The 19,525-nt window shown below is 40.0% G+C and overlaps 1 protein-coding gene across 3 annotated transcripts in view; it reads right to left on the bottom strand.

Moving 5' to 3' along the window:
* Positions 1–19,525, bottom strand: part of kiaa1549la (KIAA1549-like a) — a 137,743-nt gene that overhangs the window by 4,943 nt on the left and 113,275 nt on the right. Inside the window, exons 16-23 of one of the 3 annotated variants that reach the window (XM_034141919.1) lie at positions 19,099–19,319; positions 15,999–16,131; positions 5,465–5,700; positions 5,118–5,283; positions 2,758–2,855; positions 1,234–1,379; positions 253–407; positions 80–149 (exon numbers count right to left, since the gene is read on the bottom strand). In XM_034141919.1, the coding sequence (XP_033997810.1) occupies positions 120–149; positions 253–407; positions 1,234–1,379; positions 2,758–2,855; positions 5,118–5,283; positions 5,465–5,700; positions 15,999–16,131; positions 19,099–19,319 (1,185 nt within the window). In that variant the 3' untranslated portion in view covers positions 80–119. The remainder of the gene's footprint in view (positions 1–79; positions 150–252; positions 408–1,233; positions 1,380–2,757; positions 2,856–5,117; positions 5,284–5,464; positions 5,701–15,998; positions 16,132–19,098; positions 19,320–19,525) is intronic. The other 2 variants (XM_034141921.1, XM_034141920.1) reach the window with 2 other exon arrangements.

The following is a 19,525-nucleotide window of genomic DNA, read 5'->3' as shown; positions in this document are numbered from 1 at the left end:
TTTTATATAAAAAAAAAACTCTCCAATCAATATAAACCATGACAACCGAACACAGCAGTGCTGAGATGTTCCCACCCACCGATGTGTGCGCTGCTCCCCCTCAGTGTCGCCGCAGAGCTTCAACAGATGGTTTCAAGATGACGGGAGTTCTGCGGGGACAAGAGAGGACATGCTTCACACACTGAACAGACACCAGTGTTTACAGCTTGTCGTGTATTAAAGTACAACATCAAATAAGTGTGTGTGTCTCACTGGTGTGTCGTTCCACTGCCGCGGCAGGTCCTCTGGCTCGGGGGGGTAGGACATCCAGGACGGGCTCCGGTATGAGGACGGCGGCGACATGACGAAGTAATCCGAGTACCCGGGGCGGTTGGCAGATATAGCGTAGACGGCTGTGATTGGGTTTCCTGTCAGGTGTAGACATTTGTTTAGCAAATGAACTTCACTTATAATGCATTTCAACAGCAGCACTCTGTCATACCCACACATAAATAAAACGTTGACTTCGGTGTATTTTGGCAAAAGATTACACATAATTGTATTAGGTTAGTTGGAAGCAATAATATTACGTTTAAACAAAAAACAAGTTCAACTAACCTAATACAATAATCTGTTGACAAAATACATTTCATTAAAGTCAACTTTTCATTTTTTGAGTTCAGGGGTTGAATTGAGATTTGTTATGTTGGGTGGGATGGGTGGGATACAAATGATCATGTGTGATGATAGCCAATATATAATCACCATTATTTTGACTAGTATTATTTACACTTCCATAATCTGCTGCAATGCTTCTGATAAAAAAAAGGGCAACATCACTTTTTACGGCAATTTGTCATAAACGGAAACAAGTTTCAATTAAGTTAATGACACTACTTTGAGATCAAGAGGATCATGAATAGGATATACAATATTGTGCTCTTGTAAACGTTTTATAGTAAACACAATATCATATGTGAGTGGATTATAACCCAGAATATAGTGAGGTGCAATGAGGGTGAGGGGCTCACAGCCGGAGCAGCTACAAACAACTACAGCTGTTGACAGCTCTCCAAAAGGGAAGTCCAAAAACCTCTCCAACACTGGCTGTAGGTTGAGGGAGCGCTTGATTTGATCAACAGCTGTTTTTTTCTATCTTGAAAAACGCGCTTCTTTTAAACATAAATCTTTAGAGACGTGAGGGGCTGATGATGTAAGAGCGTTGGCCGATGTGCCGCGTTCTGAGTCTCATACCTGAGTAGTTGGAGATGGACTGGTCCACGGTGACAGCGGGGAAGGGGGTCCGGGACAGCGGCAGGTAGGGGGCCCCGTTGTGCTGCTGGGCCTGCAGGTCGGGGGCCTCTGACACACGGGGCTTCAGACTAACATCAGGGGTGGAGCTGAGAGGGGAGGGGAGGAAACACATGGCAATCACACAACTATTAAATACATGTGCATGCTTTTTACTGCAGGGTTTTAATACAGCAGCTCAAATCAAGCTCAAACATAGAAGAGAGGGACAGATAGGTGGAATAGGTCCAAGCAGCTTTGAACTCTTTAATAATCCAATATGTATTAAATATAATAATCTCAGTTTATTTAGACTTTTTTTAAATTCACCCCCTTTTAGGTCAACCAAAACAAATTCCCCTTCTCTTAGGCTAGCCAAAATAAATCTATAAAGTATTTAATATTTCCCCACCAGACTTATATTCCTGGTAATAAGGATAATCATTTGCAACTATACCTTCATGCTGAAAGAAAATGACAAAATACACAATATATAAGAAAATATAAAGACATCCAAAACATTTAAATAAATATTATATTTCTTTTTGAAATAATAGTTGTAATTTTTTCTTTGACTCATGTCCCTAGCATCTGAATAATATCTGCGTAGACCAACATCTGTAATATTCTCCTATCCTCTCCTCTGCACTGTTCCAACACTAACCCTGGAACATGCTACACTACAGCAGCACGCCGCAGGGCAGAGGATGTCATTGCCAGCTAATGCCCTGGACCATAATGCAGTGCTGTGCACACTAATGCGTCACCGTGCATTCTAAGGAGCAATTACACTGCACTGTCCCTGCACGGAGGAACTGATGTATGACAAGCTGACTCATTAACTGCTTTCTATTCCTGGTTTTCAGCAACAAAAGTAAGCCACACGCCATTTCAATCAACAGCGATGTATCTGCCATACAAAATACAAATATTGAAAGTTAAATTGTTTATTTTAAATATATTTGTAGTGCTTTCTTCTGCAGTACATCACAGATGGAGCTTGTTTACGAGGTTAAGCGTTCTTTTCTCAGTTTGTCCACTAGATGGCAGGCACGCCCCACCCTGCAGTCCACAAACAGCAGAGCAGTCAATCACTCTCTGCAGTGCTAAAGTGCCCGGCAACGTGGTGCACAGCAACAGCATTTAAATGAAGAAGCTGCTCAGATCAGATGAAGCGGACTAACATATGGGCCTGAGAGGAAGCGGAAGGGGAGGAGAGTTGACTCATGTGATTGCTGATTAAAATGCATTAGTTTTAATCTTTTGTTCCTGTGCACTCTCCAAATATGAATCATCTGATACTGTGATTAGCCCCAGTGCTGCACTCTGATTGGCTGTCAAGTCATCCAGGAATACTTTTAAAGCCACATGAGAGCATTTATTTTTAATGCTAACAGCAAAGTGGATATAAAGTTGTGGTAGAGATTCAACTTATTAAATTGGTTTGGATTGTGTCTTTTTTAATGTTTGTGTGTATTTGTGTGCTACCGTCGTAATGAGGTCCCAGGTGGGGGTCCTGGTCTGGAGGGGATCAGAGGCGGAGGAGATCCGATGCCCATATCAGGAAGCTGGGTGAAGCGGAAACCCTGCAGAAGCCAAAAATAAAACGTAGAGAAATATTCACTAGCATCTGGACTCTAGACAGTAAGAAACGTAAAGAAAAAGATGGAAGGAACAACAGGCAAACAGAGACGGCTAGAAAATAAGATGGGTGTCTGATTGAAGAACACCAAAGATAAAAGCAGACCGGAGCTGCATGAGGCTGTTGTCGTTGGTGGTGGGTGTTCAATCCACGTCTCTTGAATCTCTGCAAAGCTTCTCTCTGACTGAATAGCTGCACACAGAGCACGAACAGAAAGCATTCCTGCATTCTGAAGGATCGACTGATTAAAGGTGGTGTGGTGGCTGACCCTATCTGCAGATAGTGATGTTAAGTAACTCTTTACACTTACCAAAGTACTGTAATTATCTACAATTTTGAGGGACTTGTACTTTATTTGAGTATTTCAATTGTTTGCCACTTTGTACTTCTACATCACTACAATTCAGAGGTAAATGGTGTACTTCTACTCCACTACATGTATTTAATACCTTTAGTTACTTTACAGATGTGGATGAATGATGTGAAATATAATCAAGTGTTAAATCAGACTTTAGTTCCACCTGGAGTAAATTCACAAGCTACCCTGCAGTATACAAAGTCATTCAAACTAGCTGCACCTTTACCAGCTTTGAGAACACTTTAATGATCAATCATTATAAAACATATCATATATATTATTCTGAAATGGACCAATCTGCACAATGACTACTTTTACTTTTGGTACTTTAAGTATATTTTAATGCTAATACGAATAGAATTTGAAAGCAGGACTTTTACTGTAACAGAGTATTCCTACACAATCTGAGTACTTCTTCCACCTCCGTCTGCAGATAATAACTCCATGTGTGCAAAATATATATAAAACCTGAAGATGTATAATTGGCTCAAGGAGGTTTTTTGTTTACTGGCACCATTACGCAGGCTTCAACTTTGTCTACATGTTTTTAATTAGCATAGCATTGAGTATTTGGTCACTGAGTGCTGACCCGAATGCTGATTTATGAGTGTCTATTAACAAAAACATGAACTCAAGGACTGAACTTGTGTAAATACTTACATTTAGTTTTAATATCCTCATTTTGTGCAGCATGGTACTCCTACTTACATTCTATTTCCTCGTGCAAAATCTTTGATGTGCTCATAAAATAACAAATCTATGACCCCAGTAGTAATTAAAAAATAAGCATGATACAGACTTACAAATTATTTCATTAATAATGAACCATTCTGAACTTATGAGTACATTGTGATTTATTAATTGGATTTCTCTAAGCCTATATAATACATTGTTAATATAAATAGTGGATTCAAAGAATATATGTTGAATAAACATTTTCATTACAAATATTGAGACTCTCTAAATCCTTTTTTCCAACAATGATTAGTTCGTATATTTAATCGTATTTAATCATAAAGAAGGAAATAATTACATTTTATTTAGGCAAAACTATGGTAAAATAATTCATTGTGGTAAAATGCATACTTGTCACAAGAGTTTGTGATTTATGTCATATGGTTACCTTTCGTAATCTATTCTCTTCATAGAATCTCTCCTGTTAATACGTTTAACTTCAACTACTTTTTGAAGAAATGGTCAAAACAGCTTGTCAACGGCACCACATATGGAATTTCATTTACCTCCATTGTATTAGGGTAGAGTTACAAAACAAACAATGACATACTTCAAGAACTGGACTCATAGTTCTATTCGTTCTCTGTTTCCCTGAAATGGCCTGTTCCCTCTCATTTGGGTCTGCTTAAAATGTCTCTTTTTATGTTTACACCTTCGTCAATGCTTCCTTCCTTTGTTTCCATCAAGCCGCTTAGACGCCTTAAACAGACAGTGCTAAGGTGTTATCATTCGTTTATTTGTTTTAACTTACAGATGTTTACTTGTTTGGCTTCCCATGATGCGGACTCGCGTTTAATCAAAATAAAATTATATACTTTCCACACACATTCAACAAAGAAAATAGGCCTTTACAACAGTCCAACAAATCAAAAGAAAAGAGGCTGTGTCTCGACGGCGTGGGTAATGTAGTTCTTTATAGTCTCGACTACAGAGGTCATGATTATGTGACAAAAGTTGGCCTTTTTCTTTAAATAAAAACAAAAGACTCGAACAGTCATATTTTGGTGTTTTTAACCTTTTAGAGAACTTTACGACTTGTAGGGTGTTGTGAAAGGCCCCTCCAAATAAAATGTATCATTATTATTTGTTATTATTATTCCTAGTGCTTCTCACCGGTTTAGGCAGGCTGCACTGGTGCATGTCCTCGTAGCCGCTCCTCTGCCGGCCCCCACAGGGATGGTTCATGGTCCCAGGGGCGCTGGTCACCCCGTCGCTGTAGTGGCTGGTGTGGGAGGGATTGTAGGCCCTGTGGGCGTGGTGGTGGTGATGGTGGTGGCTGCTTTTAAGAGAGAGGAATATTAACAAAAACTTTAGTGGACAGTAACACTCCCACTCTCTCTGGTTGTTCTCTGGTGTACTCTATGAAAAACAGCGTGGGGTCACAGACATCCTGTTACTCTCTCTATTCTGCAGTTTAAAACATGCAGATGTGCTTAGAAATAAATCATGTGTAAATGTACTTGGTAGGAGGAGAAGGGGGGTCGTGGTCCGGAGGTGCCAGGCTGAAGGCGTTGCCTAGCAACATGTGCATCTGCGTGCGAACTTCATCAATGGATGGCTGGGAGCTGAGTGTGGAGGAGTCGGAGCCGCGGTGAGCTTTCACCCCCAGGCTGCCGGTGCCGGTGGATCCGCCTCCGTAACCCAGGGAGTTCATCAGCCGGTCCACGTTGGTCTCCACAAACGGTTCAGCCTCGCCCTGCAGGGTCAGCGGGACAGCGGTGACGTGAGGACAACCAAATCACACGTGATCCAGACAAATCAAGTCACCGCCTCTGAGCGACCGTACTGTAAGAAGTTCTGGTTCCCTAAGAACTAATTCTCTGAGGAGTATACGAGGGATGTTGGTGTCAGTCTGATCAGCTCCCAGAGTGACGGGAACACTGGAGAAACTGAACTGGCTAACTGTCAGACAGAGGTACACTAATGCAATGTTAAAATGTTTCCAGAAATTAATCGCACATTTTTATCTGTTCGAAATGTACCATAGAGGAATATTTTTCAAGTTTTTAATACTCTTATCAACATATGAGTGGACAAATATGCTTCATGCAAATGTTTGTTTATTATCATTGGAAGTTCATAGCATCACAATATTTATTTATTATTGTGATGCTATGAACTATTTATCGTGTAAATTGGAATGATCCACATCTGTGCTCCCGGGTGTATCTGTGTGTTTTCTTCCTGTATGTTCCTGCCTGTGTACATGGCATAAGCTGCTGCTCATAACCAATTGCCCCTTGCAGGATTAATAAAGTTGTTGATTGATTGATTGATTGATTGAACAATGACAAATATTCTCCTGAATATTCTCAACACAACAACCTCTGAACAATGACAAATATTCTCCTGAATATTTTCAATACAACAACCTGGAACCTCTCTCTCTCTCTTACACTCTCTCCCAACCCTGTGTACTTCTCTGCACTGAGCCAGTTGCAGTGGCGGTTCTACGGGGTGGCAGCTGGCAGCTGCCACCTCAGAAAAATGCCTTGCCACCCTAGTTGCCACCCTAAATGTAGGCATTTAATTTATTAATAATATTTTTTTAAATGTTGATTATAAATGTTGGTGACATTTCGCCATAGTTCGTGTAAAAAGTTTTACTCAACAGTTTAGAATGAACTCCCCCCCTTTGTTTTGAAAGAAAAGTTGTGGCTCATCGGACATTTATGAGAGAAAATCTCTAATGTCCGAGTGCAAGTGAATGCAGCACAAGACGCGAGTCTTGTCTTAATAAGTTTGTGAGGCGTTTTGCTGAACAGAATGGTAATCGCTGCATTCAGCTGTTATAGACATGCCAACTTGATGCTCTGCTCACGGATGAGCATAAACAACTGTGAAGATGATGACCTTGTATGTTTATTTGTGGGGGTCTGCCCCCAAAAAACAGTTTTAAGTCCTGAGAAAGTCAAATAAGACGGTGTGTAAAACTACACTGCCCAGCCAAATCATTGTAACCACTTTGATTTAACTAGGCCAGTAGGTAAGGGCTTTCCACTGGATAATAACTGCAGCGATGTATACAAGGGTGTAACTTTGGTTTGAGAAGTGGGGGGGGGACAAAACAGGGGGTCCTCCGCAATGAAATATTTTCTCAATTTAATTCCATTACCTGCCTTTCTACAAATATATTAGGGACTATAGTGTTAACAAATCCAAGAAAAATGTGTAGTGTATATAATGAGTGTGCACACTTATCTAGTATCCTATCCATGTGAACCTGTTTTATTTGTGATTACCTGACATCCTCTAGGGGGGTCCGGGGGCATGCACCCCGGGAAGATTTGTTTCTTTAAATTGAAGTTGAATGCATCAATCTGGTGCACTTTGAGGGCAACATTAAGAGATGTATGGATACAGTTCTCAACACTCATATGAAACAGAACTGTATATATTTCAATAATCAAAAAGCGAGTTCTTTACCTCCCTGAGCTGACGTTATCTCTCTCAGTCCGACAGGAGAGGACTCTCCCTCTCCTTATTGTTGAAACAGCTACTAATCTCCATTAGCTCCGAGCTAGCACCAAATGCTAACAACAACCCCCGTAACTCTCTATGTCTCTCTCTCTCTGTCTCTCTCTCTTTCTATCTCTCTCTCACAAGATGCGCTCGTGCCACACTCACACACAGACGCTCCTCCGTGACGATGACCGCTTGCGTAAAAAAAAAAAAAAAAAAAAATTAAAAATTGGGGGGGACACAAATGGGATTTTGAAAAGTGGGGGGGACATGTCCCCCCTGTCCCCAGTGGAAATTACGCCCATGGATGTATATGTTTTAGCTGAATACACGTTATTTAACCCTAACTGATGCAGTTAGTCACTTCTTTAATGTGTGTTCTTTCTGAAGCAAGGTCGTAACCATGGAGACAACATTGGGGGGGACCAAAAATTCAATACAAATTTGAATACTAATTTCCTGCCATTCTAAAGGAAAATATATAAAAATGCACTAACACATGGGATACTTTACAACCTGTTAAACCCCATGCCAATTTGATGGGGGGTGTGGGCAGGTGGTGGACCTAACCTCCTCTAGGGGATCCGGGGGCATGTTCCCCCGGGAAGATTTTTTTTAAATGTTGAAGTTAAATGCATCAATCTGGTGCACTTTGAGAGCAACATGAGGGACTAAAGCTATGGATACATCTCTCATCAATACCCATGTGAAACAGAACTGTAAACAGATTTACTTTTTCTTTATGCATATTTTACAAATCACTCCCCTAGCTACTATTCCTGAAAAGTTAGGTTTTAACATCAGAACTACAAGTTATTTACACAAAGAAGCTAAACCGGAGGGTTCATTAACATTACCATTACGAAATAAAATAATATAGTTTCGGGCTAACTAGAAAAAGATACCAGAACTGATGGAGGGCAAATTAAAACATGACTGACGTGCGACAGCTAAATACACCCCCCGGGTACAAAATAAAGGTATGCATAAACAAACAAAGGCGGACCCAATTTACATATGAAAAGAATATATCATTTTGTTGAAGTTCACAATAACAGAAAATAAAGATTTTCAAGTGTACAAATAGACAAAATAAAAAAGTCATAGAATAGCAATTTTATTTTAATTTTTTCAGTTAGGCTATATATTGAGGGGGGGGGGGGGAAATTTTGAGCGTATCTGAATATTGGGGGGGGATGTGTCCCCGCAATGTATATGGTGAATTCGGCCCTGTTCTGATGTAAAGTCAAGGTTGTAACTGTTTGCAATAAAGTCGTGGGGCGCTGAACTGTTCCTTTGAATCTTTTGAATTTTGATATATGATAGTAATTACTTCAAATTTGAAGGAGGGTGAGCAAGCATCTTGAGGAACATTCATCATTAACTGCTCCAAAAATATAGTTTATTCAATAATAAATGAATATGTGAATCATAACAGTGATTGACAGCTGATAGGAATAATATGATTGTTAATAGTATCATATTCATACAGACAAACATCGATGAGACAGTTAATTCATGTACTTATTGCAGAAGTCTGATTTGGTACCCCTGCTGGTCTAAGAGTGAAACAAACTCATTCAGTTATTGTTCAGTTAAAATTCATTAAATTATGTCTGCCACCTTATATCTCTATTTAAGGATTCACTGTTGTGCCACAATAATGTCACCTAATGTTATTTAGTTAACATATTAATATTGTGGCTTTCCAAGTTAACATTGATTGATATGACTGCGATTAAATAAGCATATACTTCTGCCAGGGGATGCCACCCCTCAAAATCTCCTGCCACCCTCTTGCCACCCCATGCATATTTGTCTAGATCCGCCCCTGGCCAGTTGCTCAAACAGACAAGCCTGTTTACAGTTGTCGCGAAATGCCGCTCCTCTGTCTTCATAACAGTCAAAGTATGAGACTGAAGTTCCCACAGGGGTCAAAATAATGCGCTGTGATGTGCAGTCGACACGTTGGATGCGATCCGAATTATCTCACACAGTCCCTCGTCCTTCACAATGTTAATTGTCCTGCAAGCTGTAGCCACCGCCACCCATTTAGCTATCGCTGTTGAAAGCATGCTGCTCGTAAACGCTGTGTCCAGGCGTCTCCCCGGCAAACTTTCAAGCGTGGTCTGCCGCAAGCGAGCGGAATCTCCCACCATCCAACTAACAACAATAACAACGTCAAGCCTTTGGGCTCTGAAACTATGGGGCGGGCCGAGGACAAATACACATGCGTTAATCGCACGTTAAAATAATGGCGTTAAAAAAAAATTGCGTTAACTTGACAGCCCTAATAAATATATAAAATATACAGTAAATATACGTCACGTCTCTTATTTTTCATCTTGGCCAATATAAAATAATAAATGCTCTCTTCTGTTTGAAGCACTTGCAGTGGTTGGGCTTATTGATAGCTAATGGACCTGCAGGATTCCCTGAGTTCTTTCTTCATGGTTGATTACACTTATTGTAATTCGCTTTTGGGCGACAGCTAAATAAAATGTAATGCAATATATACAGAGTTTTGCAATGTTTTTCAGTATCTCAGGTTTTTTTTTCAGTTTTAAAAATAGGTTTAAATGTTTTTCTTAGTTCTGGCAATTGCACAAACACTTTAAAAATCTTAAATGAGAAGATAATCTTGCTGAACAAAACTTGCAAGTATCATAGAAGTTTGTTTTCCACATGGTTTATCTTCTGCAAAAGTCCAAAACCCTGTGCAAGGACACTGCTACACTGTATAACTGTATATCTAAGTACTGAATGTTTAACATATATTAACCCTAAATTCCTCTATGGAGTAGTTCTCCTGCGTTATGGATACATCACAAACAGAATAGTGAATAATACTCAGTTCTGTGGAAATCACTGTTCTATTACACTCATGTAAGATACAAAACATGCATATTACAAGGGTATTAGGGCTGTAATCAATACAAATAGTGATATCTTATTCGTCTTGAAACGTATTTATCATAAAGTTTATGGTTAATTCGCCAAAAGATTTGAGGTCTTTCAACGTCCGTTCTTAATTTAAAAGGGCATGGATTATTTAAAAATATACTTAGTTTTCAGGGTGACCTTACCAGATCTTTCCAGGGACTACAGAGGGAAAAAAAAGCCTCTTGGCTAACTGTGGTGAATTAACAGCATTGTTTATTAATGTGCAATGTCCCTGCTAAATAAACTAATACATACTTTAAAAAAGAAAATGTATTTGCATGACAGAATTGCATGACAGAATTGTTTTTCTAAGATAACTAAATATAAGATAACTAAATATTGTTTATATCAATACAACATACTATATCTTCCTCCGCAGGCTGAGGAGGTTCAACATGGACTCCAGGATACTCTGCAACTTCTACAGGTGCACCATAGAGAGGATCCTGACCTTCTACAGGTGCACCATAGAGAGGATCCTGACCTTCTACAGGTGCACCATAGAGAGGATCCTGACCTTCTACAGGTGATAGAGAGCATCCTGACCTTCTACAGGTGCACCATAGAGAGGATCCTGACCTTCTACAGGTGCACCATAGAGAGTATCCTGACCTTCTACAGGTGATAGAGAGCATCCTGACCTTCTACAGGTGCACCATAGAGAGTATCCTGACCTTCTACAGGTGATAGAGAGCATCCTGACCTTCTACAGGTGCACCATAGAGAGGATCCTGACCTTCTACAGGTGATAGAGAGCATCCTGACCTTCTACAGGTGCACCATAGACTCTAGAGAGTATCCTGACTGGCTGCATCACGGCCTGGTACGGCAGCTGCACCGCCCTCAATCGTAAGACTTTACAGAGGGTGGTGAAAACTGCAGAGAACATCACCAGGACGGAGCTGCCATCCATGGAGGACCTTTACTCCCAGCGGCTCAGGAAGAAAGCCCTCAGGATTATAAAAGACCCCCATCACCCCAGCCACAAACTGTTCAGTCTGCTGCCGTCTGGCAGACGTTACCGCAGCATCAGGACAAAAACCACCAGATTCAGAGACAGCTTCATCCCGCAGGCAATAAGACTGTTAAACAACTGAACTGCTGAAACAATTTCATAACATTCATCTGCTACTTAGTAATTATTTATCTATTATCTAATATATCATTCCAATAACTAGTATATAGACTCGTATTGCACTATTCCACTTCTTTTTTTTTCTCCACTTTTTTAAAACTATTTTTCTTTTTGTATTACTTTTAATATAGTATATTTTAATATTGTTTTAATATTGTCTGCTTATCTGTATTATTGTGTTGCATTGTTGGAGAAGCCTGTGACCTAAGATTTTCAACGACATAATTACTCTGTAGCTATGTTAGTTTGACAATAAAGAACCTTGAGCAACAGAATATAAATACCATATTTAGCCCCAAATCCGACACAAATACAAAGCATACTGTGGGATTTGGACAAAACTGATGAGTGATATAGAGTGGCGAAGCCCCTCCCCTTCCGGTGGACCTCCATGGGACCTTATTTCGGAAAAATTATGTATTGAAGTCAATGGAGAGAGAAAGATTATCTTTCGATCCCGTTTGAATTGTGCCACGAATTACACATATGATGTTTGTCAATTTAAAAGATAAGTCAAAAAAAAAAAAGGGTCGTAAAACTGTGAAGTAACACATTTGTTTGTGTGAAACGCTCAATTAACTACATCTCTGGTGGTCTCACAGAACAACACACGTCACCAAGATGGCCGTCACTACTGTCTTGTCAACAAAACGATTGACTCCCCTCACTATCACCACAATGAAACACGTCCTGAAGAAAGTCATGCAAAGCTGCCTGCCTGCCTTCCTTTGATTCTCTCTGAACTGCCTGGTCTTTTTAATGTTTAATGTCAACCATTTGTGCAGATAGCATGAAGTAGAGAAGATCGCTAGCGTTAGCGTTAGCATTTCTCCCCCGGGCTTAAATTGTGTATTATAGAATGATCACACCGGTGACAGTACTATTCAAAGGGTTCACGAAATATGACTACTACTCTTACTGTTTAACATTTTGGGTTCCTTAATGTTACTTCATGTTAAGGCTAATAAAAATGACAAGGCTGTAATGCTAACTAACGTGCTAGCTACTAGCTAGCTTGATCCAGACACTCCTGGTCCTTTCATCAGACGGGAAGCGAAAGAACGAGCAAGACCCATTGCTGGTATGATAACAACCTGGTACTAAGCACACAGGCATCTTGTTAAAGTTATCTTATCTTTGCCAGCGCCATATAGATAGATTATATCTATATGGCGCTGATCTTAGCTATCTCTTAGTGGAGGAAAACAATTGTGACATCACTTACTCTGAGATTTGTAGTCTTTCTAGTTGCGTATTTTTCATAGTCTAATATTTCAACAGTTTTACGACAAACTGTGACTTTTTTGACATGGAAATGATTTTTTAAGATTGACAAACATCATATGTGTAATTCATGGCACAATTCAAACGGGATCGAAAGATAAGTTTTCTCTCTCCATTGACTTCAATACATTATTTTTCCGAAATAAGGTCCCATGGGGCGGAAGTAGATGGGCGTGACTTCGCCACTCTATACCTGCTGTATCAGCACACACTAACATGCATCTGTCTGCACAAACACACTCCTTGGCGCATACAAGGCTATTAAACCCTATTGAGCGTCCCATCTGAATCCATGAAAAGGCTATAATCATATTCAGAGTCATTGACATTCAGATAGGTGCTGTTACTGTGGCGCAGCAGAAAGACATTTCACTCAAAATCTCCCCTTCCCCATTTCATCTGCTCCTTTTCTTCCTCTCTCCATCTTCTCCTGACGTTAAAATTAATCACTTCTCCTCTAATCTTTTTGTCATTTCCTCCCTTTTCTGTCTTTATCTTTCTGTTTGGTGCAGGTTTTAAAGTTCACTGGAAGGTGATTTGTTAATCCTCGAGGTGTGAGCTCCCAGCATCAGAGTCGGAGCAAAGGATTAAAGTTAGAAATACTCACAGAAGATTATTTTATTCGTTTAACAACGTGTCAGAGCTTTACTCTGCCACCACTACCATGTTTCGGTTCTATCATCATCCTGTATGAGTCAGCTGGTCAGAGGTCTGTATTGCAGTTTTCTATATAGGCAATAAATTAGGTGAATAAATGTGAGTGTAACATAATATAATCAACAGCACGACAAACTAACGCCTCAAAAATAACCATAAGTACCTCTATAAAATTCAACAAAATATAAAAATGTTAACCTTTTGGAATTTGCATTCATGCGAAACTGTACTCAGACCCGGCGGCAGACCTGAATCCATGGGGGGGGGGGCATTTGATTGGGAGGTCGGGCTTAACGTACAATTATAAAACGGACAAGTCAAATCAAGCAATCTGATTGGTTCTTAGCCGTGATATAATGAGCGTATATCACGGGTAGAATTGTAGTTACTTTTCACAAGTCATGTATCCCTCCGCGTCTGAGAAAAGCTACAACCGTTACAACTGTTGAATTACGTCCGTTACAAAACTAACTAACTAACAAAGCTTAAGAGGGAACATTTAAGGTTGACTTCGACCTCTGGGGTGGCCTAACTATGGAGGAGTGGATTGAGCAGTGCCTATCTCCAGAAAAAAAAACACCTAAACGACGACATGCAGAGCTACGTGAAGTATGACCGCTTGTGGCCACAGGTGCGAAAGCTCTCTCCAGAGCTACTGGAAGCCGAATCTCGGGGACTGGAGAAAGTGGAGCAATATTCTCGCCATGCCAAGCAACAGCATAGTACAACCTAAACCTATACAAGTTACCACGTAAGCCATGCTACTGATGCTGGACAGTTTTTCAGTGGGCGCACAATAAACGGCAACATACACATTAATGTAAATAAATAGCCAAATAACGATCAACGCTCTCTGTCTAATATGTTCGCTAGCTGTTAGTGTTGTTGCATAGCAACCACCTCGCACTATTTTTTGTGCAGAAGGCAACGGAGGGACTATTTTATTTTCAACATCATTATTTACTAATAAAAACTATTTAAATTAGAGTGTGTATTTTTCTTTCATATTGCCACACTTGCTAACCGTTTTATAAAAGCAATAGCTCACTTCAGGCCGTGATATTTGGTCATTATATCACAGTTAAGGGGGTTGTCGACCATATACATATGTCGTGAGCTATTGCTTAAATATAAGGTAGCACTGACCACCAGATTCACACACAGATTTAATTCAGAGACCTACGTTTATAAAAAAATTCAAAAATTCTAAAATATAGTGGAAACTAAATATATTTATATTGGATTTACTCAGTATTTTTTATTGTATTCAATATTACATTCAAAAGTATTGTTTTTTGTATTTCCGTTACCTGACATCAACGGCATGTATAATATTAGAATATTTTGATATATCCAAGAAAATTCCTCATTTGTGTAAACCTACTTGGTAATAAAACCAATTCTGATTCTGACTCTGATTTATATTTAAGACTGTAAAAAATATAGTGTTTTACAAAATCCAACTTCAATTTGTTTTTACTTTACCTAGTTTGCAGTTGGGTATTTTTCTGAATATTTCCCATCACATCCTCTACTCACTTGGTGAAAACTTTGAACTGCATCCTACATATTTGTATTTGCACTGGTGCGCATTTCTTCTGCGTCAGTGTTTTGAAATAAAGGACCTCCATGGGACCTTATTTCGGAAAAATTATGTATTGAAGTCAAGGGAGAGAGAAAGATTATCTTTCGATCCCGTTTGAATTGTGCCACGAATTACACATATGATGTTTGTCAATTTAAAAGATAATTTTGCAAGTCAAACAAATAAAAATGTGTTGTAAAACTGTGAAGTACCACATTTGTTTGTGTGAACCGCTCAATGAACTACATCTCTGGTCTCGCACACGTCACCAACACCAAGACGGCCGTCACGTTAGCACATTTCACCTCTTTCTTTCAGAATGAGGCGAAAAGTATTAAAAGTCTGGGCATGTTGAGAGCTGTACATACACACAAGGGGAGTTAGTCGGTTCCGTAAGAGCCAGCATGCGGGACCAGCTTTACAAGGTTTCGGTGAGTAACACGAGTGTAATGTGTAACGTTAATGACATCACTTACGCGACTCTGGGATTTGTAGTCTTTCTAGTTGCGTATTTTTCATAGTCTTATATTTCAACAGTTTTACGACAAACTGTGACTTTTTTGACATGGAAATTATTTGTTAAGATTGACAAACATCATATGTGTAATTCGTGGCACAATTAAAACGGGATCGAAAGATAATCTTTTTCTCTCCATTGACTTCAATACATACTTTTTCCGAAATAAGGTCCCATGGGGCGGAAGTAGAAGGGCGCAACTTCGCCTCTCTATACACATGTGCAGCCTCGAAATTTCCTGCAATGAAGGACGCCGGCCTCGGTAGAATTCCAAGGATCCTGGACATTGGAACAGTCCTTCGGCGGGACTTGATGACATAGCATCCTTGAAATAGTGGCTCTGGAGGAGCCTTCCTCGACATTGAGAAAAACCCTCTACCTGTGCTCTCCTCAGAGGGATCAGGTACTCACGTCGTAGCCGTTGTTGCGGATGCCCCTCCGGGATCGCTCTCTCAGCACCAGCAGGTCCATCTCCGTCTCCAACGGGCTCGGGCTGCTCAGGGACTGCCGGCTCCAGTAGGTGGGCTCCCGTGGGTGGGAGTACCTGGATGAAGAGGTGTGAGGAAACACACTGTAACTACAGCTCAGGGCTGTACAGTAGATACTCATCTGCTGCATTTTAGTGGAGGTTCTGGAACATTTTAAATTGAAACCTAAATCTGGGGGGATTGAACTCCATTCACAATCACATTCATGATCGCACTAATCTGTCCATATTTAAAACACAAATCAAAACTCACCGTTTCAAAGCTGCTTTGAATCTGTGATTAATATTTTGTAAATATTTTTTTAAATAATTGTTTGGGTAATTTGATCCTGTATATGTACAGTATAGTGTCTTCGAGCAGCGCTAATTAAACATGTATTATGTATATTATTGTTAGTATAATTATTTGTATTATTACTTTGTAATTATTGTTATTATTAAAAATTGTTGGGATACATTTTCTCAGTCTTACCTTATTAATCAGTAGTTTGATTTAACATGTTAAACCTCCAAAAAATACAAGTAAGAAATCCATGGACAGGTCATTTAAAAGTGGAAAGTGAGCAACATTAAATTCCATTTTTACAAAAAAACCTGAGTGGTGCTTAAAGGTCCCATGTCATGCTTTTCCGGTTATTACCCGTCCCCTTGTGTGTTATGAAGGTTTTTATGCATGTAAACGGTCTGCAGAGTCAAAAACCCTCAAAGTACACCCTGTAGCGAGTAAAACTCTAACACAGTCTATCCTGCCCCAGAACGCCTCGTTGGAGATTTCTCATTTTCCATTGTTTACTTCCTGGGTACTGTCACGTGGGGATACCCAGAGGCCACACCCTCTGCCAGCATTTCACGAAACAAAGCTTCCCAAACCTTTCAGCGATTCATGCCGGATATGTACAGCGTAGGGCACTGAAGAACGATGCTGTTCCTACTTTGTTTGGACCAGCGGGAGATTCGGGTACACAACCTGTAAGTATTCATTGTTGTTTGTGTATTTATGATGTTTAAAACAAACAAGGTATCTACCACGACTGTTTAAATGGGTAAAGGTTTTTCGGGCTACTACGTTGGGATTGCGGTGAAATGCTCTCCGCAGACCCATTCTCACAGCGTTATAAACCTTTTTCTTACTCAATATCAAGCCACACTTATTGTTTCTACTTCGGCTGTGAGTGTTTGTGTGTGCTCAGGATGAGTTTCGCTTGTTCTCGCTGTATCGCCGACACGGAAGCCTGTCCGCTCCTCGCAGCAGCGAGCAGCAGCTGCGAGCAGCAACGAGCCTCAACGTCGCGACCAATCAGAGCACACTGGGCTCACAGGGAGGGGGGGGGGCAGGAGCTCCAACAAGCCGTTTAGGACAGAGAGTGAATACCGGTAATTGTGTAACTTGCTGCAGTTAAATACCATCATACTATGTGCAATATGTGCTATATGTGCAATATATACATTACATTATATACATAAGCCATTAATAACTGTATAATATATACCTGGCTGCTAAATCCTAAGAACTGTTACAGGATTTGTATTTTGGAAAGTATTTTTTCTTTTACTTTTATTTTTTCTATTATATTTTTTCTATTATATCATAACTTAGTACTTTTTTCTTAACATAGGTAACATTAAGCTGTCTGTGGCTCTTTCCTGCTGTAACGATGCAAATTTCCCCTCTGTGGGACTAATAAAGGTATTCTGATTCTGATTCTGATTCTGATTCTGAAACACATATTATACAGAGATGCTGTATGAGAAACCAATGTGAGGTTGGAAATTTGCACAGTATAAATCTATTTTAGTAGACCTCAACAATGGAATTATGATCAGTAGAAATGGCCATGACATGGGATCTTTAATGCTCTGGTGTTTCTGCACATCCCTGACGTCGCTTGTCAATCATATGACTTCACACATCCACAGATTGAGAAGGCAAACAGCTGCTTTACATAGTCTGAACAGTAAGTATAAAACTGGGTAAAGGTTGTGTTGATTCAGTAACTGACACAGGGAGGCAAAACAAACACTTGTCTGTATGAACGTTAAAATATTAATGTGCTGACCAAATATCACCCCTCACTCTACTCACTCCTTATGTGTTGCTAAGCAACTATGCTCTACAGCTGCACATCGACAGCAGTCTGTGGTTCCCGATGGAAACCTTCTTAAGCACTTTATAATAACACTCCTTGAATAATGATGAAATGGAACACAACTCGGATATCTGATAGGGCTCATATAAGGGTATACTGGGGGCAGCTGCAACAATGGCAAACATGATATCTAGCCTTAAAACATTCTCAAAATTAGACTTTCAATCAAAACAGGGAGCGAAAATAATGAACGCTAATACCTGAGCTCAGTGTTGGAAGAAGTAATCAAATCCTTTACTAAAAGTAAAGTACTTTAAGTAAAAGTACAAATGCTATGGTCTCAAAATACTCCACTGCAAGTAAATGTCACGATTTCAAAATGTACTCATTCTGCACAATGACCCGTTTCAGAATAATATAGAACAGAATAATTATCAGTTAAAGTATCACAGGGAAAAGTTCTCATTACACAGAATGGATCTTTTCACAGTATATTATTATTATGGTTGATTGTTACTGTTGTTTATACATGTAGGACCAATTTAGTATTGTAGTTTGGCAATGTTGGAAAACGTAGATACTAGAAAGACTGTGTAGATTAGTACTGTAGTACTGTACTGATTTATACAATATCTGCACATCGTGTGTTTGTATTTGTACAAAGTAACTAGTAACTGTGAGTGTTAAAATAAATGTAGTGGAGTAGAAGTATAAAGTAGCATTAAATGGAAATACTTATGTCAAAAAGTACTTAGGTACAATACTTAAGTAAGTGTACTTAGTTACTTTGCACCACTGCCTGAAGTTAAGTATGAACAGAAAATAACACAGCCGTTTTAAAAGGGGTTCATATCTGTGTAATCTGGCTCTGACACTGATACTAGATACTACCCCCATGAACCCCCCCACTGCCTCACTGCAGGTCACTGCACCTTACCTCTTATGACACCCAGCGAACGAGGCCCTCTTCTCTTCAGCGGTCAGTGGCTCCTTGACCCCGTTGTCGTGCCGACTGTGCCTGGCGTCGCGGTGACTGTAGCCGTGGCTGCCGGTCTCGGACAGAGAGAACTCTCCGTAGCCTTTCCTCCGGGCTTTCTGCCGCAGCTTGTTCCTGTAGTGCTCGATGTCCGACTTCTGCTTCAGCCCTGCGTGGTTCGCCTGCAGACAATCCATCAGAGGAGGAAAGGAAATTCATTTTCATGCTCCATCTGCTATAAACAACCAATTGAGATTGTTTTTAATTTGTTTATGATGGACTGTTCCTCTGTTTTAAATGTGATACCAAACACTCCCTACAGCTCCATACTCACAGAATGTGTCACACCCTAACATGATATTTTCTGTGAATGCACACTCGATCAATC

This window comes from Trematomus bernacchii, unplaced genomic scaffold, assembly GCF_902827165.1.
Source record: "Trematomus bernacchii unplaced genomic scaffold, fTreBer1.1, whole genome shotgun sequence".
Taxonomy (NCBI): Eukaryota; Metazoa; Chordata; class Actinopteri; order Perciformes; family Nototheniidae; genus Trematomus; species Trematomus bernacchii.
The sequence above is the reverse complement of the archived record's forward strand: the minus strand, read 5'-3'. Positions and strand labels throughout refer to the sequence as shown.